The sequence below is a fragment of the Pieris napi genome, chromosome 22 (assembly GCF_905475465.1).
Source record: "Pieris napi chromosome 22, ilPieNapi1.2, whole genome shotgun sequence".
Lineage (NCBI taxonomy): Eukaryota > Metazoa > Arthropoda > Insecta > Lepidoptera > Pieridae > Pieris > Pieris napi.
The window spans coordinates 2,164,148-2,190,063 of NC_062255.1; the positions used below are offsets into that span (position 1 = coordinate 2,164,148).

Here is a 25,916-nt window from a genome sequence, read left to right on the forward strand (position 1 = left end):
GATATTATCAACGATGGCAAGCAATACAAGAAAAATACAAATTTAGGAAAATAGAGTAATTCGCCTTGCATTTATTGACAGTGATAGTGACAGCAGTGAAGAAATATTTTCCACTAAGAAAAATAAAAAGTATTTCTGTTTCCAAGACAGGCATACATAAGTAAATAAATAAATTTTTCAGTTCCTTTAGTAGTAAATGTAAATTTACGATTAATTTAACTTGACGATTCAAAAGTGTACTTGGTTACCCACTTGAATAAAGATATTTTGAGTTTGAGTTTGAGTTGAGTTTACGATAATTCTGTTTTATTTTCGATATTTCTCTGTCCCATCACTACTAAAAATATATTCTAGTGCGGTTCAGGTCGATATCGGCCTGCCGCTTTTCCTGCTTTATTTCTCATTTCCTGTTTGCCAGATCCCGGGGCGAATCAAACCTAAGGAAGTTGGGTTCAAGGTCATTCTAACAATATTAAAAAAAAAAGTATACGTTATGTTTCCACAAAGTTATAGCAATTTAATCTATTCTAGTGCTGTTGGGTCTAGAAAGACCTGCCACGCACCGGCGGAAATATCATTGGGGGCGCATTTTGGCCCGCCGCCGCACCTGATGAAACATTATTATTTTACTTGCCGCAGTGAACGTGTTAAGAGGACAAAGACTCATTGACTTCGCCGTCGAAAATAAACTTGCGATCCTAAATACGTTCTTCAAGAAAAAACCGGAACGTAGATGGACATGGCGCTCACCTAACGGAGAGTACAAAAACGAAATAGATTATATTCTATCAAACAGACCTAGCATTGTACACAACATGGATGTTCTGAATCTCAATTTTTCGTCGGACCATAGACCAGTAAGAGCAACAATAACATTGTCAAAAATAAAAAAGAACCGGACTAGATTTAATAGCACTCCTAATGCCACCCTACAAAGCGAAGAAGAAATAAACAAATATAAGGAATGCATCACAGCCCATCTACCAAACATACTAGAAGAAAATAGTTTATCGGTACAAAATTTACACGACAACATACTAAGAGCAATCACACACAGCCTCCAAGAAGCTAGAATAAGTAATAAAGACACAAGACATACGATTTTATCACAGCGTACTTTAGCACTTTTGAAGAGAAGAAAGCTTCTGCAAAATACCAAGAATAAGTCTAGGTCTATGAAAAACGAACTTTCAGCGTTATACAAGCTAGTAAGCAGGCGTATAAAAAGCGACTATACAAAGTATAGATCGGAAGCGCTGGAAAAACATCTAATGCGATCAGGAAGCTCAAAAAAAGCATACAAACAGTTGAGGACAAACAAAACATGGATAGACGGTTTAAAAAGTAAAGGAACAATCCTAAGCAATCGCAACGATATCATAGGAATAGCAACTAACTTCTATAAAACACTCTACAGCGTAGATTTGTGCGAAAATGCCACTGACCATAATATACTACAGTCCGACCTAATCTCAACTCGATGTATAGAATTCACCGTACCAGAAGTTATGCAAGCAATTAATAGACTAAAAACAAACAAAAGTCCTGGCTCAGACCACATCACAAACGAGTCTATAAAATCAGTGCAGTCATTACTGGCAGTACCGCTAACTCAATTGTTCAACCGTATTTTGGAAAATGCTAAAACACCGACACAATGGTCAGAGTCAGATATAATACTGATTTATAAAAAGGGCGACCCATGTGATGTTGCTAATTATAGACCAATAAGCTTACTACCGTGCTTATACAAACTATTCTCATCTCTTATAAACCGAAGAATAAGTATCATACTAGATGCAGAACAACCAATGGAGCAAGCGGGATTCAGAAAGAGTTTCTCAACTGTTGACCACATCCACACTCTGGAACTTCTCATTGAAAAATACCAAGAGAGACACCGAGCACTTTATATCGCTTACATTGACTACAAAAAAGCATTCGACACCGTCTCACATGCAAGCATCTGGAAAGCACTAACGGAGCAAGGGGTAGCGACGGAGTATATACAAATATTAAAGAGTATATATAGTAACAACACGGGCAGAGTCAAACTAGAGAAAGTCGGCCCAAGCTTTCCCATAAAAAGAGGTGTGAGACAAGGCGACCCGACATCACCTATGCTGTTTATTGCCATCCTCGAGTCGATAATAAGAAATCTAGACTGGGGCACAAGCGGCCTTAATATTAACGGAAAATACCTGAGTCACCTGCGCTTTGCTGATGACTTAGTGCTTGTATCCGAATCAAGCTCACAATTACAAGTCATGATTCAATCATTAAATGCGGCTAGCAAGAAGGTAGGTCTAGAGATGAATCTCACAAAGACAATGTTAATGACAAACAGTATAGAAATGACAGTATCGGTCGATAGAGAAATTCTGAAATATACAAACAATTATGTTTACCTAGGAAAACAAATCAGCTTTGAAAAGGACAACAACTATTTAGAAATTGAAAGGCGAATTCAACACACTTGGAACAAGTTCTGGAGTCTAAAGGAAATTTTTAAAAGCAATATGCCAGTATCACTTAAAACCAAAGCCATGTCGAGCTGTCTCTTGCCATGTCTAACATATGCTTGCCAGACTTGGAAATATACAGAGAAGATAAAAAGAAAAATCAGAACTTGTCAAAGGGGCCTAGAACGGAGCATGCTTAACATTAGAAAAATTAATAAAATAAGACACTCAAAAATAAGAAGCGTTACTAAAGCTACTGATGCCCTAAACTATGCTCTAAAGCTTAAATGGAGATGGGCAGGTCATGTAGCAAGACTCTCTGACGATCGATGGACCATAAGGGTGACCAGGTGGGGTGGCCCTATTGGGAAACGAAACAGAGGAAGACCGCTCACGAGATGGGCGGACGACATTGCTCAAACGGCTGGCCCGAGCTGGATGCAGCTCACCCAAAATCGAGAAACATGGAGATCCCTGGAGGAGGCCTACACCTGCGGAAGGGTTCTTGCAAAATAATAATTGAGAAATATATACAAATATTAGGAAAAAATAATAATAATAATAATTGTCTAATTTACTTTCTTAAAATATATTTGTAAAAATAGTATTAAGTTAACTCTGTTCTTTTGCAAGAAATAAAAAGGCTTTTTTATTTTATTTTTTATTTTACATAAAGACTTTACATGCAAATACTATGCAATTTATACCTATTATTTAATTTAATTTATAGATAAAATACACTGGAATCTCGATAACTCGAATGTCACGGGAAATGCAAAAAAATCAACTTAAAGAGTTTTCGAGTTTATTATAAATTAAACTGTACTCTAAACAAATTATGAATGTATTTATTGCACGTGCGCAAATCAAGAACTATAGAATTCTATTCTTCTAGCCCCGAACCCACGAAACGAAATTGACTTTGGATTTTTTTGCTATTATTTCGGGGAATTCAAGTTATAGAGTATAAATATATATTATTAATACTTCGTAGGGTAATAACATTTAGTTCGAGATACAAAGTCTAAATAATTCGAGATACCGCGTATGTATTGGGTTCAGCTGAAGGGAATGGCAATTTTTTTCGACTTACTGATGATTTCGACTTAACGAGGTTCGAGTTATAGAGATTCCACTGTAATAACATGTTCATCAAACATGAGTCAACATTTCCTCGATAAAAACACATCCATTCAAAATTTCATTTGATACATTTTGTAATTAATTAAGTAAATCCCTTCTCGTTTGTTAAACTTTGTTTGTCTAATCCCTTTGACCACAGTCCATTGTACAATTGTTCAACTTTTCTGTGATGAAAAGTGTGTGGGAAAATGGCGGGGTTGCTAGAAATTGAATTAGTTTTGCTTAATTTTTGTGTGCTAAAAAATTCGTATATAAAAATATAAGTTGGAAAGGATACATACTTTCGCCGATGGAAACAATAATTATAAAAAATAATTGCAATTTGAGTAAAGGAAAAAACAAATCTCTTTTCTAGCCAGGCTTTATATTTTGTAAAGGCGTTGACGCATTTTAGTTGCAAAGACACGAGACTGGTATGAAAAATATATCTATTGGATATTTTTAAGTGGAAATCAAAAGGTTACGAACTTTTTGACAAAAATTCAAATAATATCATTTGTGATCTGTTCTTAAAACTAAGTTTATAGATAGCTATATACATTTGTAGTAACGGTCCTTGAAGACGGCTCTATTTATATAAAAGTATCAAATTAAGCCGCTTCAGTTTTGTTTAATGCATTCTTGATATTCATAAAAGCATTGTTAGCATTACCTATGTTATTAACATTGAAGATTTAGACAATTTTCATACATTGTATGTTACTGTGCAATTCCCAATAGTTAAGCCATTTAGATAGAGCCGTTTCCAATAATTATGACGTCAACCACGAAATACCGTATTATCTGTAGCGCTGATGTCGTTTGGTCACGTGGTACGATAATTGTAAATTACAACGTTTCGTTGATTCGTAGGCAAAACAGATTTAAGAGCTTTATCGATTTATAGAGTTCGTGCTGCCCTGCGATTCTGTAACTCACTTTTCGAACTCACACAGCGGTTTTCGCATCGGCGGTCGCTCTCAAATCAGTCGTGAAGCAGTCATTTTATTGTTTATCGTAAGCTAAATCATAAAATGACTGCTTCACGACTGATTTGAGAGCGACCGCCGATGCGAAAACCGCTGTGTGAGTTCGAAAAGTGAGTTACACAATCGCAGGGCTGGAATACCTATTTAAGCCTACATCTTAGTATGAAAGTCCTGGTTATTGTTCGCTATACAACGCGAACGTCGCCGGTCTCAGAGTTTCGATGAACCGTTGTTTAGAAGACGAATGCTGCTCTCTCGTCCGACACTAGTCCTGTAAAATAATAAGCTTGAAATACATTTCTAAATATTCAGCAAATGTTATTGGTTGTATGTTATAGGGCGAGCCGACGGGAGACCCATTTTAGTGGGTGCGATGCCGGCCTTTGATGGAGGAGTAGTTTTATTTAAACAGTCGGAGGTTGTGTCTTCCAAGATCCACCACCGTTGATTTCACAATTCGTTACTTCGCAAAAGAAAATGTCTTGTGAAGTAGACTGAAAGATTTCCAGTTAATGTTAACTTAAAACCCATCAGTGCAAGAAGTAAACCACGACAAGAGCAGCATCGCGGTGCTTTCGTCTGCCAAAAGAAATAGTTTTGAAGATTTGTGCGTGGGATCATGGTGTGTTACTTTCGCATTTGCAATTTTAGCAAGTTTTCGAGTTAACTTACTGGTATTAAAATTGTAAGTGGTTTGTAATTGCCCAATGAATATTTATTATCTTTATGAAAATAAATCAGGTAGAATACCAATTATTTTGGCCGTAACACGTTCATTAAACATCGTGTTGCAAAAATTAATTAATAAACATGATACCAAAAGAATTAATTACCATTGCCTCTTCAATTCATGTTATTTGTATGTAAACACAATAAATAAATATCTGTTTAAAATACCTTACAGATATAGTAATATTTCCAATTGCTACCAGAAGTCCGATTTAGAGGGCAGCCCTGCGATTCTGTAACTCACTTTTCGAACTCACACAGCGGTGAAAAGGTGGAAGCTTGTAGTTTATTGTTTATCAGAATGCCAAATCATAAAATGACTGCTTCACGACTGATTTGAGAGCGACCGCCGATGCGAAAACCGATGTGTGAGTTCGAAAAGTGAGTTACAGAATCGCAGGGCTGGGCTGTCCAGGACCTATTAATCCTCCGTTTCAATTAAACCCATAAAATACTGTCTAGGGAAGATGGAAGAGGGCCAAGAGTTCCACTCTTTACTTTGCTGTTTTTTAAAAAAACGAGGAACCAAATCGTATAGTGGGGATGTCAACAACGCAGGTGTGAAACTTCAATGTGCTTTTAGATGATGATTTTAATTAAAATACAAAGGCCAGCAACGCACTTGCCAACCCTCTGGCAATGTGTCTATGGGTATCTCTTATCATCAGGTGAGCCTCTTGCCCCGTTACATAAAAATACAACCCGAGTTAATTTAGAATTTGCTTTTGTCGGCGAAGTCGAGATTCGCATTACTCAATATCGAACTTTGGCATTCCATAATTTGATGGTAACTTGCACATAGCTTGTGAAAGTTGGGCGTTTAATTCTCGTGAAATTGTTAGTGAATGTTACACGATGTCTCCTTTAACAAAGTTCTTCGTATCGTCTGAATTTACAAAATGAAAAGTTAAGCAATTATAATGAAGCTTCGTGTTTGATACATTTTGTAATATCTGTATCATCTATATATCTGTCAATATACATCAAAATACATAGGCCACTAGTGGAGGAATGGATTAAGATCCATTCATTCCTGTCCCATACCCTCCCATCTTTGTGGGGGAGACCTTTTGGGGTACGATGTGTACACTACAATACTTAAAATTATAATTATTATGTCTTCAAGCTAATAAAATAGCATACCATCCTTTACTTGTAACAATATTTATATATGTCGCAGCCAACTAGCTTAGTTAGCCGTTGAATCAACAGCCTAGCCTCTTTACTAAACAGCGTCGTTTAACTAGCGGCCTGAAGGAAATTCATATGTCAAAGGATGTCTGCTTTAACAAAGTTCTTCGTATCGTCTGAATTTACAAAATGAAAAGTTAAGCAATTATAATGAAGCTTCGTGTTTGATACATTTTGTAATATCTGTATCATCTATATATCTGTCAATATACATCAAAATACATAGGCCACTAGTGGAGGAATGGATTAAGATCCATTCATTCCTGTCCCATACCCTCCCATCTTTGTGGGGGAGACCTTTTGGGGTACGATGTGTACACTACAATACTTAAAATTATAATTATTATGTCTTCAAGCTAATAAAATAGCATACCATCCTTTACTTGTAACAATATTTATATATGTCGCAGCCAACTAGCTTAGTTAGCCGTTGAATCAACAGCCTAGCCTCTTTACTAAACAGCGTCGTTTAACTAGCGGCCTGAAGGAAATTCAGTCGTAGCGTTTGTTACAACATTTAATAAACTGGCTGGCAAATGCTGAGGCCATTTGTACGATACGGTGACCATGTGATAGAAATAAAAAAGATGAAACATGGATTCTTCTTTGGAAATCATGAGCGACGCCATATTGACAGGCGCTAGGTGACAGAAAGTGGATTTAAATTGAAATAAACAGACAAGAAAAGTAATGAAACGTCATCGATCCAAGCTATTCCATATTTGCCTAGCTGTTTATTTAAATAACTAATATCATTTAGGCCGCTAGTTAAACTGCGCTGTTTAGTAAAGAAGCTAGGCTGTTGATTGAACGGCTTATTTAGCAACTTGGCTGCGACATATATACAGCTTAAAATTGCAATATATTGCGGTATTATTACTTTTCTCTATAGTAGTATTTCGTAAGGTTATGTTTTCTTATTAAAAAAATAGAACAATGCCAATCTAGATTTCATATATTATTTTTATTAACTGCCTTAAAATCGAGAAAAGAACTACATTTGTACATTGTTTACCACAAAGATGGAAGTGATGACTGTATCTGGCAAGACAGATGCAATTTTATGAAAAGCTATTGCTGTTTTTATTCATGAACGCAAAGCCAGTTTGAAACTAAATATTTTGGTACTAGCAATATTGTATTATTATAATAATTTGCTAAATGTAAAGTAGCTTCTTTAAACAATTGCAGAAAAATTAATTAAAGTTAAAATTAAATAATAATAATAAAAAAAATTATGACAAAATTTACTATGGCGAGTCCCCACACTAGGGAGTCCCTTCATAGGGTCCACTAGATATCAATTATTAATCTGAATGAATATTAGTTCAATATTAGTCGTGCGTCAATATTAATCTACAGACTAGAAAGTTATTCAATTTAAGTATCTACACTGTTATGTTTTTTGAAGTTATACTTCTTTAGGCGCGTTATGAAAAATTTATGAGAGTGAAATTTTACGATGCGCGCGCCCCGTGACAAAAAATTAACAGAATGAAGTTGCCCAAGGAAGATGCTACGGCATTGGACATAATTTAAAAACAACATTCGAATAATAATAGAATTTATGTTACACTTAATGTAAGAGAATAATAATAAATATTTATTTATTTAATTTTTCAAATGTAAACTGAACTTTATTGACTATAATGACTCCTTTTCCAGTCTTTGATTATTTAATTGTAATTAATTATTTGCATGCAATCAAAAACTATTTTTAATAATGCCAAATGCGCGTACATAAGTTCACGCACCCTTTTTTTATAAAAAGGAATCCATTGATTTGAATAAATCAGAAGTTCAATTACTACAAATAAAGACTTTAATTAAATCAGCTGGCGCCATCTTTAATCGAGTCCTTGAAAGAAATCGCACAATGTGTGACGTGAACAGATGTTAACGAGTGTACGTGACGAATTGTAATCGCTCTGCATTGGAGAATGCTTGGAAATCTAAGCTTTTGTGCGGTATTCGATCTTATTTTACGGTCGATGCGTTTTCAGTCTGTAATTCCACAGATTAGTTAAGGCTATTTTTAACTTCAAACTTCAGACAAGGTTCAATTTGGCTACAATGTTCTGTGTTCCTTTTAAAGTCACGACATCTAATCAAGCATGCGGCACATTTCAGTCTGTTTCATTAAATTAATAGGTTATCCTTCTGTGCTTTCCGAAACACGATATTTAGGAAACAATTATTTTCTATAACTAATTACAAATAATCTGTGTATGTATGTTCAGATACCCTATCAATCTAGAGTTTCTGATACCTATGACAACACATTTTGAAACGAAAATTTTTACGAAAACGTCACGAAGATGTGCAGCGTGGACTCGAAAAAAAGGGAGAGAGCGATTGAGACCGATGGAGAGAGAGAGTGGGAAGGGTAAATTACATTATAGAAATTCTATTTTTAAAATTAAAATTTCGTAAAGGGAATAGATGAAATATTAGTATTTTATGCAAAATAATTTATTAAAATCTCAAATGACGAATTGTAAACTAAAATACCACGTGTTTTTATTATCAAACAAATAAATTCTAAAAATTAAATTTATAATTTGTATTAATTTTTAATATTTTAATGACAATTAAATTCATTAAATTCCTAACATATCTTCCTTTGTCCCTCCCTCTAAGTCTCGGAAATTTTTAGATTTGTATAAATATGAACAAGACTTAAAAACTAGTTTTCCAAAGAAGTTTCACTTCTGACATGTGTACTTTGTACGCACGCTCTTTTTTTCTTTATATCTGAGGTGGAAATGCAATTTTCGTATGTTCCCCAACCCCGAAAGTTGTAGGAGTAGGTATCCCTACAACTTTCGGGGGTTGGGGATCGTGGGACTGGGGATTGTGGGACTCGACCCACACCAGAATCTCTGCTATTCAAAGAATGGGTGAGCAATACCCACTGAAACTCGAGTAGTTCCAAAGCCGCGTTACGGGGTCGCTCTTGCTTTCTACCAAGGCCTGAACTGCATAACTGTTATACTCGAAACCTCTGATGCAGTAAACACTACATAGGAGGTAGGAGATATCTTCTCCTCTCTTCTAACGCTACGATTCGTCCTAGAGCATTAATTGCTCACAGAAAGATACCAATGACGTTATCTAACAAACTATTTTAATACAAATTTGACTACACGAATATAATATACAAATATAATTCATTTGTACCAAATAAAAACACAAAAGCAAAGAAATTCATTGTTCATACATTTCACCTTTGAATAAATAATGAATATTATGTTAACACGTTTTTGTTAAGTTATCCGAGCATATTCAGAACAAAAGCATTGTTTGTATCAATTAAACAAATTGCAAAATTTGTATGAAAAGAACAATTAAATTATTTGTTCATAGCAAAGGCATTATCCATAAATAAATCAACGCTTGAATAACTTCCGAAATAATCCGCTTCCGAAACAATAAGGAAGTAAATCTTTTGAATACAATAAAGCCAATTTGTTTGAGCTAAATAAGCAGCTGTTTTGAAGTTAAAATACAAAGATTTCCTAGTATGGACTTACTTTTAACTGGTAGTAAATGTAATTTTACAATTTATTTAACTTGACAATTTATAAGTGTACTTGGTTACCCACTTGAATAAAGATATTTTGAGTTTGAGCTTTTTATTAAATCATAAGAATGTAGCCGAAGAGTTAGATGTACTGATGAAGTTTATCAATATATGATCCATTTATTGAACTGGATGTTTTGAGGGTGTGTTAGATTTATAGTTTATTTGCAAAATAATAAAATTAAGAAGAGACAGGAATACATACAAACGTAGTTTTCCAATATACATACTTCTCAGTAGTTGCAGTTTTAAAGGGAGATTTTTAGATTTTTAAAGACAATCAAAAGTCAAAAATCATTTAATAATATAGTACACTTATGAACGTCAAAAAAGAGATGTATATTAAATGCTTCTTACTTAACATTTAGTGCCAGTTCTCAAATCAAGGGCGTAGAACGGAAGAGAAGAACTGGCAATAAACTCTCTTAAATAGTTTATTATTACTACGTTACTGTTATTATAACTAATTAGTTATTATTAATTTTGACAAAGCTGATTGTGTTTTGAAATTCTATTCATCGTATATAACGCTTTCATAAATATTAATAACAAAAAATTAAACTTTTTCTAGTAAGCTTACGACGGAGCTTTTCGTAGAACTTGAGAACCTTTTCGTAAGCCCAAGTTTACGACATTACGCTTCAAATGACGAACGGATTACTCGATCAATAAATTTAATTGCTATTAAAGTTGTGATTTAATATTGCTCTGATAAGTACTCTGTGACATCATCAGGGTATAATTAGTACGGGGTACATTTATAATTGTACCACAAAGAACGGTTCAGTGGCCGTCGATGCACAATTCGTACTATAATAATAAGTCCTGAGTTTTATAACTCGTACACTCTCATCAAATTATAAAATTAAAATTATGTATTTCGAACAATAATATTTTTTTAAGGAATCTCGCTGTTGGCCTTTAGGGCCTTTACAGCTCAGCTTGGGCTGTTCTGGCGAGCGTAGCTCGGCCGGAATGGGCGTTTTCCCGCAACTAGCGACAAAAGAACGATTTACAAACGCCAATATTTTTTTATTGTATACCAAACAAGCCTATGGGATGCTCAAAATGGACAGTCGACAGACCAAAGGTGGCCTCTACCTCCCAGGAAAGACTCCCACCGGGAGTCGATTCCACAGTTCGCTACTTCCCAAAAGAAACTTTCTTGTGAAGCGGACTGTGGAAGACTTCCAGCCATCAGGGCTGATGCAAGAGGGTCTTTTAGTTTTAAAATTGTTTTGAAAATGTTTTTATTTTATTTCAAATCCTTAGCTAGGTTTTACGTCGTGTAGACACTCCATAGTCTACTCAGGATAATGTAAGATTTAAACGGTGGTAGAATGGGTCCAATCGCTTCAGTAGTTTTTTCTTCTTCTTATGTCTACCTCCTTGCGAAGGTTGGGGACCATCATGGCTAGTTTAATTTTGGATGCCGCACTTCTAAATCACGACTTGGTGCTTTGGCCAATCAATTGTCTAAAGTTTTTCAACCAACACATGCGTCTGCCAGGTCTCCTTCTACCTGCCACTTTACCTTGTATGATTATTTGAAGGAGCTTGTATTTTTTAGTGTAACGTAAAAGTTGTTTTTTACTTTATTACAAAGATACAAAGCTAGACTAACGGATATCAAAAACCCTATAAAACATGAACCAAATATAGTATATATCAATATTTAATATAAAAACGTCGTTACCTTTAACTTTACATAAGGCTTAACAATAATAAAAACCTTAATATCAGATACTTAAACATTTCTATCTCATCTCATTCTTTTAAGATCTGTGTGCCACTCTCCGCCATGTACCACTCTTACCATAGATTACTTACGTTCTTGGAACCATGCTAATATTGGTCTTCCGACTTGAGTGTAATCTCCTAGACGTCGACAATGATAGTGACCCTCGAGTACCATGTGCTGGTGGGGTGCGGCAGAAGAGGTATCTGTAAATAATAATATATTTTTATGAATGCTCTAAAATAAAAGTGGCAATGGGCGGGCAACAGACGAACAGGCAAATGGGTAGTGGGATTCCCTGCTGTTAAGTGATACCACCGTCCATACTTTTAATGCCAGAGGGCTCGCGAGTGCGTTGCCGGCCTTTTAAGAATTGCTACGCTCTTTTTTAGAGGCCTTAAGTCGAATTAGTTCGTAAATACTTCAGTGGGCAGCTGGTTCCACATAGTGGTGACGTGCCGCAAAAAGAGTCTTAAAAAACGCTCAGTTGTGGAACGACGGACGTCGAGGTGATACGGGTGGAATTTCGTATTCTGCCTCGACGATGAAACTCAGCTACATTAATCCGAACAACTGTTCTGAACGCTCTCCGTGGTAAATACGGTAGAAGATGCCGAGTGACACAACATCTCTTCACAACGCCAAGGGATCAAGCCGCTCGGAAAGGGATTGGTCAACGTTGCCGTGATCGAGATGGTTCGTAACTAGCTCGAAGGTCTACATAAAATGGTTATTATATATTAGATAAAGCGCTTGATCGATGCTAGAGAATTTGTTAGGTCCGAATGAAATATTTCGAAGCAATAATGAGAAATAAGTAGGAGTCACGTCGAATGCCAACCGTAAATCCAATAATACCGTGTCAAAACCAACAGTTTAATGTCCCTATGAAATTTATAGCCGTTGGAATATCACAAAAGATTTGAGATATTAAATACGAATTTATTGCGTTGAAGTTATGTTTAAAGGAGATTTATTATTAAAATGCACACCATATACAGAGAATACAACATACAAAAAATATCTAATATATAAAATTTTCGTGTCACAATCTTCGTTCTCATACTCCTCTGAAACGACTCGACTGATTCTTATGAAATTTTATATTCGTATTCAGTCTCTAAATCGGCTGAAACCGCTGTGTGAGTTCGAAAAGTGAGTTACAGAATCGCAGGGCTGATGTCGTATCTGGAATCGCGTGGAACAAAAACGTATAACTTGGATCGGCGTTGATCGATGTTTTTATAATAACAAAACTGGGTGTTATTACTAAAGTCTTTCTATTTAATTGTAATTATAAAATATATGTCACATTGATAAATTTGTAGAGTAGTTAGTGATAATTTTATGAGCGGCATACAATATGTTTAATTAAATTAAAAGCCTCGTTCGCAAGCGGTCCGTGTCGGTTATGAAATTAATGCTTGATTACTTGACAGATAAAAATGAATCTCCTATTTTAGCTTCAAATTGGATCTATGGATGAACTTCTCTTACCAAAAAGGGTGTGAAGAAATATTTTAAGAACCTACCTTAAGACCTTGACTTTATTTAGCAGTAGTAATTTCAGTTTTATTTCTATCTTAAAATGTTTCGCATATTTTGTTTGGCTTTGTAAATTGTCTAAGTTTTTCTTTGATAATACTTTTTTATTACAGAATTAAATATATTATCCTTACAGACTATGCCATTACGATAATGTCGAGAAAAATTATATGTTTTATACAAAATTTTTTGATTTCCTTTTTTATGATACAGCATACAAAAATACATACAACCCTTAATTTTCACCCCTCTACGATCAGCTCCTATTTTTTATTTGTATATTAAAAATTACTGACTTGAACTCTGAGGTTTATATATAAAGAAAAATTCACTGAACAACCTAAAAAGTTTTCATTTCGGAAAACCGAACAGTCTCCGGGGAAGCATAGCAAAATGTTCCATGTTGGTATGTACTAAAAAGGTAGGCTAACTAAAATCACATTAAGGAGAAACGAAGTTCGCAGCTAGTAAAGTTTATAATATTAAACACATAATATACACAATATCGCTACTGTGAACTCACTATGCAAACATATAAATATGTCGATAGTGTCGGAGACAGCATTCAGTAAGCGCAACGTCTTTGATAACGGGGATCTGTGCAACAGACTGGTTTTGATCCTTGGTATCGCAAATATATACTAGTAGACTCGGCCAAGCGTTGCTGTGGCTATGATTTTTGTTATATTCTTCCTATTCTCTAAATTAATAAAAGGACGCTTATTGTGACGTAACTATAAAAGATAGAGACATGCTTTCGCGACATTTTTTATAGATAGTGATGTGTCCTGAAAAATTGTAATACATCATTTTGTTCTATCATTAATAGTTTTCGCAGCGCACGCGATTGAAGGAAGTTTTTTGTTTATTTTTTTACACCTTGGGTTAGATTATTCAAGTTTTAGTAAGCATCCCTAATTTTTTTGAAAATGAAACATATAATGAGCCTATGTCACTCGGGAATAGTGTAGCTTGCCAACGGTGAAATTTTTTTTGAAATCGGTCCAGTAGTTTCGGAGCTTATTCATTTCAAACAAACAAAAAATCAAATCTTTCCTCTTTATAATATTAGTATAGATGTGTAGTAAGATTACATATAAATAAATTCAACTAAATAATATAACACTTAAAATAAAATTTACCTGTTAAAATGTTTCCGAAATATACCGCTAGTGCAGTACAAGGCTATAGGGTTGACACAACTGTTGAGGAATGAGAAACAGAACCCGACTATACGTAGGGCTGACCACCAGGCGTTGAAGTCCTCTTGGGCTGTTGGACTAGGAAATAAATTCAATAAAAATAAATCGCAATTAATAAATAAATTATGTTATAATTGAATGATAATTTTTTTAAATATTTATGGTAAGATTAAAATTTCATATAAGCGTTTGGAATAAGTAGTATCTGCCCTGCGATTCTGTAACTCACTTTTCGAACTCACACAGTGGTTTTCGCATTCGGCGGTCGCTCTGAAATTAGTCGTGAAGCAGTCATTTTATGATTTGGCATTCTGATAAAAAATAAACTACAAGCTCCCACCTTTTCAGAATGCCAAAACCGCTGTGTGAGTTCGAAAAGTGAGTTACAGAATCGCAGGGCTGTTCGGCCAGAAATGATGTCACATTAAACTGGGAGATAAAGGAAGATGTGTGCCTCTAACCAAATTATCATAGCTTTTTAAATGGGGCAAATGAGCAAGATGCTCATTGGATGTTAAGTGATACCACCGACCATAGATAGTAACATTGCCAGAGGGCTCGCAAGTGCGTTGCGGGCCTATTAATAATTGTTTTTTTTTCTTGAATTTCCTAAAACAAATTGGTTCGGAAAAATGTCAGTGGTTCGACAGTGGTGGTGCTCGGCAAAAAACCCTCAGTTGTGGAACGACGTCCAAGTGATACGAGTTCTTCCTATTCTGCCTCGACGTCCGATGATGAAACTAAATATGGTTGACATTATATATAATAGGACTTTAATCTACGAATGTCTTGTCAATTTCACCTACAACCGTCGAATATAAACATACTGTTTATTAAAACAAAATACGATCGCTCAGGGCATGTAAATTTAATGAAGAGCCTTTTCTATTTACATAACAATAATTAAAACCTCGAAACACATCAACCTTGTTTCTGTTTAGACAATGAATTAAACAGAATATTCCGTTGTTGATAATTAGTAAGCGTTTTTTAAATTTATTAATTTACAATAATTATAAATATTTATGTGGCGGTGGAACAAATTTGTCTGAATATTCGTCCACCGCAGCGTCGACATTACAATAATATAATACTCAAAAACAAAATTAACTACTTCAATTAATTACTTATTTAAATTTAGCATTTTGTAATAGAAAATTTAAACAAGGCGCGATAATTGTTTTACAATCACAAAGTGCGGCAGTAGAAACCTGTTTTTTTTACCGAACTACACGTTTGGAAGTGAGATGCCTATTTGAGAGCACCTGTGCTGCCTTGCGATTCTGTAACTCACTCATAAAATAACTGCTTCCTGACACTCGATGACACTCGACCGTCGATGCGAAAACCGCTGTGTGAGTTCGAAAAGTGAGTTACAGAATCGCAAGGCAGGAGATGCCTATCTAATCGCCCCATAAATGAACCTATATTAAACTGTCTAGGGAATATGGAAGGGGGCAAGGAGTTTAAGAGTATCCTTTGCTGTTTTTTATAATAAAAATCCAAATCGTGCAGTGCGGCACCTGGATCGTGCAGGGCACAGCGTGCTAGATGAGCGATGTTATTAATTTATTCTAAGTTTAAAATTTTGAATGCTATATGAAAAAAAAAAACTCACCAGTAATAGAACCACATCATAAAAACATGTGTCGGAAGAAAACACGCCGCGAAAACAACTACGAACGCTAGCACCGTCAAAGCCACTTTTCTTCTAGCTCGCATCTGAAAAGAAAAATAATATTCCTTTTCTATATTTTATTACAATAATGTGTACTTCAGTAATAGTAGATAAAATTTAAAAGTTAATTAAAAACACATAAAAGGTATTTTAATATAATATAACATCGATAACACAAGTTGACGAAAATAATTTAAAGAAAAAAACGTTTTAACCGGATTAAAGTTATGGATTATCGATACCAACTCCGGGGAAATAAATACAGATAATGCAACTTTCTCTACAGCTGTGATACTTTTTGAGATCCAACACCTTTTTTCTTCAGTCACCGTGACCACGCACGCTGTAAAGCACGCTAAACGTCGGATAAATTTAAAATTATGTTAAATAATTGTAAATTTCTAATAATACGTAACTTTAATCCGGAAGTTTTTTATTTAAATGTGTAAAGGTTATGTCAATAAAAGACGAAAATAATTTAAATCCGTTAAACACAGAGCAGATATTTAAATCGTAGCCGAAACAAATGAAAGTTTTATTAGTAAGGGGGCGTCCATAAATTACGTGAGGTGTTTTTTTTAATATTCTGTACCTCCCTCCCCCCCTGGTGAGATGTCGTGAGATTTTATTCAACCCCCTCCCCCAATCTCACGTGAGATTTTTCAAAATGTGGGTTTCTTACGTAAACGCTATCTTTTTGAGCTCGGAGTACTCAAAATAACACAGAATTCGTACTATTGAGCTCTTCGAGCTCAAAAACAAAATAAGTGAAATGTTGAGCGTTTAGGTATGGAGTTAGCGGGAAGTTGTAGAGATGACCTTTAGTTTTCCTAAAAAAAATTTCAATCAGAAAAAAAATTGCGTGATATTTGCCGAGACCCCCCCCTCTCTCCAACGTAAGATTAAATGAGATTTGACTCGACCCCCTCCCCCCCTTAAACACCTCACGTAATTTATGGACGCCCCCTAAGTAAGTAAGTCTGGGTCTCAGATTTATGTATCTGTTTAATAATCAGATAAGTGCCTTCTGCCTGAAACACGCTGTCGAGATTATTTGGACATGCCCGTTTCCACACGATGATTTTCTTCACCGTTCGAGAGTTTGATGCGCACATTGACGGCAAGTCCATCAGTGCAGCCGAGGCTCGAGAATCTACGACCTCAGCCGTGCGATTCTGTTAATCCATGAGTTCACCTCGCACTAACAACGCTCCCTTCGTCAATCACGTCATTTTTGGAATCTCATGGTATTCTGTTAAGCAATTTCACATTACGTCTTGACAAGAGGAGGGAGCTTGCAGTTTATTGTTTATCAGAATGCCAAATCGTAAAATGACTGCTTCACGACTGATTTGAGCGCGACCGCCGCTGCGAAAACCGCTGTGAGAGTTCGAAAAGTGAGTTACAGAATCGCAAGGCAGGGATGAGAGTCGCACGCTGAAGCCACTAGGCCAAATATCTAAACCTGGGTTCGTTAAATTCTCGCGTTACAAACTACTGAAAAATCACTAGAATTCATAACAAATGATAATATATCATACAAAAGACAAATAAATCAAGTTTTTTGGGTTTCTTTTATTGTATGTTTGACCAGTCTGTAAAATAATTTAACAATAGAATATGTATAATTAATAAAGTTTTTATTTAGTGATTATATTACTTACTTTAGTTATAAATAAATAAATCGTTATACAGACTAATTAATTATAAAAAATAGCTATATTAAAATATACGTAGGCATGCAAATGTTAAGTTGTTTATTATTTTTGTCAAACTTATAGTCTAAACTCTAAATATTCGCCCACCTTATAAAGCCACCTTGTCTTTAATAATTCAAGTTATTAAATATAAGTAGAAATTGTAAATATTTGAAATAAATGTATTTCAAATATCCATTACTAACAACTAACTGATAAAGTTTTTATAAAGCCCTAACTTATTCTAGACCTTTCGTCACCTTATAATATTGTTTAAGAGACCTTTTTAAGACTTCTAGACAAAGTTTTCTGGTTAGAAGTCCTAAGAAACTTCAAATTGAATTATTTATACTCTTGTAATATGTATTTTTGTTTTGTATGCGTTCTAAAAAAAAATACGAGACAACACAAGCCAAGTAGGCCAAAAAAATGAAAATGAAAAGCGGGATATGCGGCTTGGCTTCAAGATGAAAAAAATGAGTCACGTCATCGAAAGGACCAAAAGGCAAGCGACACAAAAGACCCCAAATGCGATGTTAGGACTGCTATAAACTGCTGGCCCGCATTAGATCCAGGTGGCTTGTGTAAGAGAAAATTGGCTATGGATTTCATTTAATTGATTTTGGATGGACATTTTTGTTTCACACTGCGTCCACGAATCACACTAAATCAAAAAAATCACTGGTGCTACAACCTCTTCAGGTCTTGGCCTCAGAATTCTGAATCTGTTTCATAATATGTCGCCTTACGATGTTTTCCCACACCGTTTGAGCGAATGTGAAATGCGCACATAGAAAGAAATCGGCTTGCCTTAGACCAAAAAGTCGACGGCGTGTGTCAGGCACAGGAGGCTGATCACCTACTTGCCTATTAAATTAACAAATGATCATGAAACAGATACAGAAGCCCAGACCTAAAAAGGCTGTAGCGCCACGCATCTATTTTTATTTATTTATGTCATTAATAAACGTTAAATCTACGTTTCAAGATAAAAGGTATAATAAGGCAATTTTCTATTGTATTTCTAACAAGCGTTCAGTCCTGGCTTCCGCACAGCTGGATACTTATAATAAGACAGTATCATACATGTTGTTGTAGATATTGATGTCTTTTATAAAACTGTAGTACATTACTTTGTTATAATGACAATAGTTTATATATATATAGGCTTACATTATATAAGTTTTCATACGGAGCGCTATGTTTTAAAAATAATTATTTCAAATTCAAAATCACTTTCACTTAGGTAACACAATGTACACTTATGCACGTCAATAAAGAAATACGTATTAAATGCTTCTATTTTCACATTTACTGCCAGTTATCAAATTAAGGGAGTAAAACGGACGAAGAACTGGCAATACACTCTCCGCCACTCTTTTTAATCGCCAAGTTTTTTGTTTTACACAATGTTTGTAAGCTGCAACCATTACACCATGTTTCACCTTTGCCTATGTTAATCAGGGATAATTTAAGATAATAATGGTAAAGGAACTTTTCAAATCCGTCTAGTAGTTTTGGAGCCTATTCAATTCAAAAATGCGAAAAAACCTCAATAAAAAAACTTTAGAGGTGTCAAGGGACACCCGGATGGAACGAAATTCCTTTCGATTAATTTATATGTTAATTGGTATCATAACAGTATGATAGATTTTCTCGACACCAATCTTACGACGAAAAAAAAAGCCAACATCACGAGGTGTTCCCAGGCGGTCACCCATCCAAGTACTGACCTCGCCCGACGTTGCTTAACTTCGGTGATCGGACGAGAACCGGTGTATTACAATAGCAAATAGCAAAAAAGTGTCGTGACAACTTTTCGTAAGAATTTTTTCCGTCTAGCCCCCTTTCACAACGCGCGATAAGGAACTTCGTTCCAATCGTTCCAATATAAGGAAAATCTCGAAACATTCTACTTTTTAAAAAAAAAATAGCGAAACGAATAAAATATTTAAAATGTAACACACGTGCTCACAAAACCACGTCAGCATAACTTTATTAATTCAGGAAGATGTCAATTTGCCTAACGAGGGATAGATAACACAATAATAGTACTTCTCACATTTTGAGCAAGAAAACCTAAACATACCGTTTATCATATCAATCAAATATACAGTATTTACAATTTTCTTAACCTACATAGTAATAAAAAAAATAATTAAAAAGAAAATTAAAACATACTTAAAAAGTTTGGTCAAATTTAAAAATGGGTCGTTTTAATTCAATATATACCTCTCCATAGCATAAACAAACTGCTGGAAGGATACAATAGGGTACTTTAGTTACAAGACGTGGAGGTAGGAAAGAGCTATTCTTTTTCCAAACGGGAATTTTCGATATGCGCAGTATACTTGTTCGTTCGAAAAAAAAACCGTCTCAAACCGAAGACTGAATTTAATGAAAAATCATTGAATAACAGGTATAAACATGCGACACCAAAATCAAAGTTGTAGCGCCACTTTTTTATGATTAAATTGCGTTCGATTTTGATTTTGGTGTCTTGAACCTTTAAGTCAAGATCATGTCATAGCCACCGACTTAACTATAAAAATAAACGAGCAACTAAGTCCGCTCCATGCCCCATTAGATAAGTCTATCGCATTATCATTAGCATACATGTAGCGCATTAAAGATATCTTTAATATTTATAAAATCAATTCCTTCTTTTTCGGCACAAAATATATTTTGTTACATTTGGGAATACCTAAGTAAAAAGATCGTAAAGTCTAAACCTCTAGAGATTGAATACGCACTCGTGTCTCGAACTTCAATATTAAGCTTTTGAACTACGGCGACTAGCGATACGGATATTTATTTCGTAATCTTACAGCTCAGAAGAGCAGTGTTGGCCTAGTGGCTTCAGCGTGCGACTCTCATACCTGAGGACGTAGGTTCGATCCCCGGCTGTGCACCAATGGAGTCTTTCTATGTGCGCATTTAACATTTGCTCGAACGGTGAAGGATAACATCGTGAGGAAACCGACATGTCTTCGACCCAAAAAGTCGACGGCGTGTGTCAGGCACTGGAGGCTGATCACCTACTTGCCTATTAGATTTAAAAATGATCATGAAACAGATTCAGAAATCTGAGGTCAAGACCTAAATAGTTGGAAGCGCCACTGATTTATTTTAATCTTACAGCTAACATGCAGAAATACTCGGAGCAGTGAGGTCTTGAAGCCTGTGTTCTGTGCTTTTGGAAGAAGCTAGACTGGCTTAGTTATCCAGGACTATACGCACAACGGACCTAATGACAGTCTTAGTGCGGAAACTGAGTCCATTAACCTTTACAGCTAACACAAATTACATAAAATTCAAAGCTAATCATACAATAAAACATAACATGAGCTGTATATCATTCAAAATAAATTTAAAAAGTTTGATCCCTGTGGCAGTGTACCTTTAACGTTAGCAGCATTTCCTCGCTGTATTGCGATACTTTTTCGTTGAGCGAGAAAAGCACCAGCTCTGGGGTCACCGGTACTATCTACCGGGCGCCAACGTAAATCTTTAATTAGTGCCTTATGTAATTAGAATTGCGATGTATTGTCTCAAATCGTGTGACCTTAGTACTTATCCTTTAACTAGGCACAAGACCAAAAACGCCTTAAAATAAATTATGTAAACACTAAAAGCATTTAGGAATAAAGCGTTTGTCTTATAAATAAGTCTTATATGCCTGAGTATGCATACCTATGTAAAGAAATAATTATATTTATTAAATTACATTCTTTTGATTATTAATTATCTATTTTGTGTTAACTGATGTTTCATTTAATTTGTTTGTTAGTCTGTGGAAACGAAGCTAGTTTTGGTCCGTCCGCGTCATTTAAATTTTAATTCGAAGAGTTTTGTTACAACATTTTGTATTATAAATGAAATAGGATAAAAGTGATTGTTTTCTAGTAAAATAACAAACTCTTAATGTTGTTTCTTAAAATACATATAATACATATTTCAGCAACACATTTGAGTTTTATTCATCATTAATATATAACATACTAACATATGGTATACGGACGAAACTCTTCTCGTTCGATTCCATTCGAATAAACATAAAAGTATTTGTCTTTGGTTATAATAATAGGAACAAAGTCTATGTGAAAAATAAATGAATGTCATAAATCGTGTTTGCCGAACTCTTGTGGAATTATATTATATATGTATCTTATCATTGAGTAAAAATGCGTACAGATAAATGTTATCAATTTCACTATGAGGCAATCTCACAAACACAAACAAAGGCTGTGTTTGTATGTTTAATTTAACTTAATAAAACCTTTGTTGTACGAAAAGCTTAATAGGAAAACGTTTAGTGTTTCTGTTGCTTGTGGAAGAAAGAATTGAAACGTTAAATCACCCGCATCATGAGCATACCCCACATACACACCTTCACGTACTTACCCTCACTTAACACTTTTACACCATCACACAACACAGCCAAATTAGGTATTACTTAGTTGAATGTATTGAATAATTTTTATTTGTTTGTTTCCTTTTGTAAATTTTTGAACCTTTTTGTAGTAAAATGTATTCCATCTCTGGCTATATTTTCAGTGTAACTGTTTGTTATTATATATAATTTATGTTAGCTGTAGGATTACGAAATAAATAAATAAATAAACGTCTAAAAGAATTCTCAAAGCGGGTATAATAATAATAATAAACGAAATATCCTTCCTCTATTTAAAAAATTCTTCGTAATCAACTTGAATTTTCTATAACAGTCAATGTAAAGGATATTACGAACATTTTTTGCGATTCGCACATAGTCTACTATTCACACAATACAATTTACTATATAAGTTACGGAAGAGCTGGGACACATAATTTGCATTTACTTTTTTATTGTACAGAATAATACAATCTAAGTCATGTTACATATTAAAACCACTGTGGTTTCTATTCATGGAATATATTGTATATAATTTCAGTTTTATATGATACTAGCTGACCGGGCAAACGTCGTTTTGCCATGTATATCATCTATAATAAAAAAATAGGGGTTGATCGTAGAGGGGTTGTATGTATTTTTTAATGCTGTATCATAAAAAAAAAAATAGAAAAAAATATCTAAAAAAAATATTTAGGGGTGGGCTACCCTTAACATTTAGGGGGATGAAAAATAGATGTTGTCCGATTCTCAGACATACCCAATACGCACACAAAATTTCATGAGAATCGGTCAAGCCGTTTAAGAGGAGTTTAGCTACAAACACCGTGACACGAGAATTTTATATATTAGATAAAAAAAACATTTTGAATTTTACCTAGAGTAATAAACATTTCTAAAACCCTTACAAATTTAATATGTTCTCTTGGACTATGGAGCGCAAAACTTAATATGCTCGATATGAATGGGAAGAAAGCGGTATATTTATAAGTTATGTTACATTTTATTGTGTTACAAAATATTTATTTTATTCACTTGAAACTGTAAATTGTGGTCAAAAAATTCAAAAAATTTTGCTTCGAATTTAGTTTTAATAAAATATAGCTTTATACAAATTTAATAAATAAAAACTTTTTTCGGTCTGGGCCTCAGATAATGTTTCCTGATCATTTGTCAATTTAATAGGCAAGTCAATATATTATTAATTTATTAGGCCTCCTGTGCCTGACACACGCCGTCGATTGTTTGGGTCAAAGGCAAGCCGGTTTCCTCACGATGTTTTCCTTCACTGTTCGAGCGAATGTTAAATATGCACATAGACAAAAAGTCCATTGGTGCACAGCCGGGGACCGAACCTACGACCTCAGGGATGTGAGTCGCACGATGAAGCCACTAGGCTAACTTCTAATGACCGTTATATATTATATTGCTTCGTATTGATATCTGAACGGGTTTTGATTTTTATTCATAACAATGTGTTTTTAATGCATCTCCTTTCAGTCAACGCGAAAATCGTTACAGTAACACGTGTAAGTTTCAAATACAGTGATTCCTGACTTATTTTTAGTCACCCATTGATCCTTTATTAGTGTTTCGTATTTCTTCATTACGTGAAGTGCCCGATTTGTGTGACCCTGGCAGTCAAATAAACATTAGGGTGTAATAAAAGGGAAAAACAGGTATACCGTAGGTATAACTTACGCATATTTATTATCACTTTTAGAAAATATATGTTAAGAAAATGTACTGTTAATAACACGATGCTATCACAAAAATAAAAGTTGTAAAAAATAGGTAAAAACTTGTGAAGGCTAATAAAATTTAATATACGTATATGTCGCTTCGAATCTGCGATTTAATATACATACATATATGATGTATGTATATTACATTTTTGAAAGGCAGCGATATAAACCTATTAAGATTGTTGACCTCACATTATTAAGTTGTTTCACATCAGCTTCAAATAGCTAATCAGAGCTCTGTTTTTAATAAATAAAATATGGAGGCCATCATTACCATGGACACCAATTTAATAGTGGATGTGATGCCGGCCGTTGGGAGAGGAATGTATATAATGCATATGTACGTAAAGTAATATTTTATTTGCGTACGTATTTTAAAATACATATATGATTAGGTAATATTGTGAGTAGCGACAATTCCCGTCAGGTAGGGAGACGCAATCGTTGGAGCTGGAATCGTGAACTCAAATACAATATCTACCACATACAATTAAAAAAAAAACGTGTGTGTACTTATGTACACGCGTTAGAAGTTATACTTTGGCGTAACAAGACACAAATATTTTCAAAAATTGTATTCTTCGTTTGTTGAAAAAACTACACTAACAATAGAAAAAACTAAAATTTTGACTATAGCTAAATTCAGGGTGTCGGTTTTTTGTGACGGTGTGCGCGCTCATCGTAAAAATTTACTCTCATCATTTTTCCCTAACGCGCCAAAAGAAGTAGTACGTAGCGTTTAATTCACATGGTTTCTATATTTAAATGTTGTTCACAGACCCTCTTTAGTATAAAATGCTAATTCAATAGAGTTAGTGTCAGTTGTCAGTGAGATTCACTGTCACTGGACACGGGTTGACATTTTATAACATTAAGGGGACGGTGATTTAAGTTATTCAGAAAATATTTCTTTAATCCATATTCTTAAAAATAAATCAGTTTGATTTCAGTCATCGGCGCCTGTTACTATTAAATGATTTTTATGTATTAGTTAATAAAGATTTTAATTTATATTATATTCCTCAGTGTAGAGCGATGGATAAATTTTGTCATAACCTATTTGTCATGAATAAAGTTTTTGAAGTTAAACTTCTTTAGGTGCATAAGGGTAAAATTTTTACGGATGAAACGCAATAATAATAATATTAACGTCACGAAGATGTTCAGCGTTTTTGTCGAAGAAAAGGGAGAGAGCGATAGAGATCGATTGAGAGAGAGTGAGAAGGGCGATAGAAATTCTATTTTTAAAATTAAAATTTCGTAAAGAGAATTTATGAAATATATTTTGTATTATATATTTAATGCAAAATAATTTATTGAAATCTCAAATGAGGAATTGTAAATTAAACTGCCACGTGTTTTTATTATCGAAGAAATACATTTATAATTTGTCTTAATTTTTGACACTTTTAATATTTTAATGATAATTAAATTCATTAAATTCCTAACATATCTTCCCTTTTCCCTCCCTCGAAGTCTCTGAAATCTAAAGTTTTAGATTTGTATAAATATGAACAAGACTTAAAAATTAGTTTGCCAAAGAAGTTTCACTTCTAACATGTGTAGGTACTTTGTACGCACGCACTTTTTTATTATATATTATTATAGATTTGTATAATCAGCAACGGGTATCAATTTTAATTGTTTTCCATAGTATCTCAGTAGTGAGGCTATTGTAGTTTTCTGTATTTCATTCATAATTAATTGTGTAATCATTTATATTACACTACTGGACCCGACAGACGTTGTCCTGCATGATATTTTAAGCAATTAGTAAAGCAAAGTATGAAAGTATGACTGCAGCGCCATCTGGCGGGCTGATTTGTGAATCTAAACCATTCC

At 34.4% G+C, this 25,916-nt stretch overlaps 1 protein-coding gene across 1 annotated transcript in view; it reads right to left on the reverse strand.

The window, feature by feature from the left end:
• Window positions 1-4,709: 4,709 nt before the first annotated feature.
• LOC125060646 (neuropeptide CCHamide-1 receptor-like) overlaps window positions 4,710-25,916 on the reverse strand; it is a 153,397-nt gene continuing 132,190 nt past the window's right edge. Inside the window, exons 6-9 of the mRNA XM_047665634.1 lie at window positions 16,180-16,283; window positions 14,502-14,639; window positions 11,907-12,020; window positions 4,710-4,844 (exon numbers count right to left, since the gene is read on the reverse strand). Of these exons, the coding sequence (XP_047521590.1) occupies window positions 4,784-4,844; window positions 11,907-12,020; window positions 14,502-14,639; window positions 16,180-16,283 (417 nt within the window). The 3' untranslated portion in view covers window positions 4,710-4,783. The remainder of the gene's footprint in view (window positions 4,845-11,906; window positions 12,021-14,501; window positions 14,640-16,179; window positions 16,284-25,916) is intronic.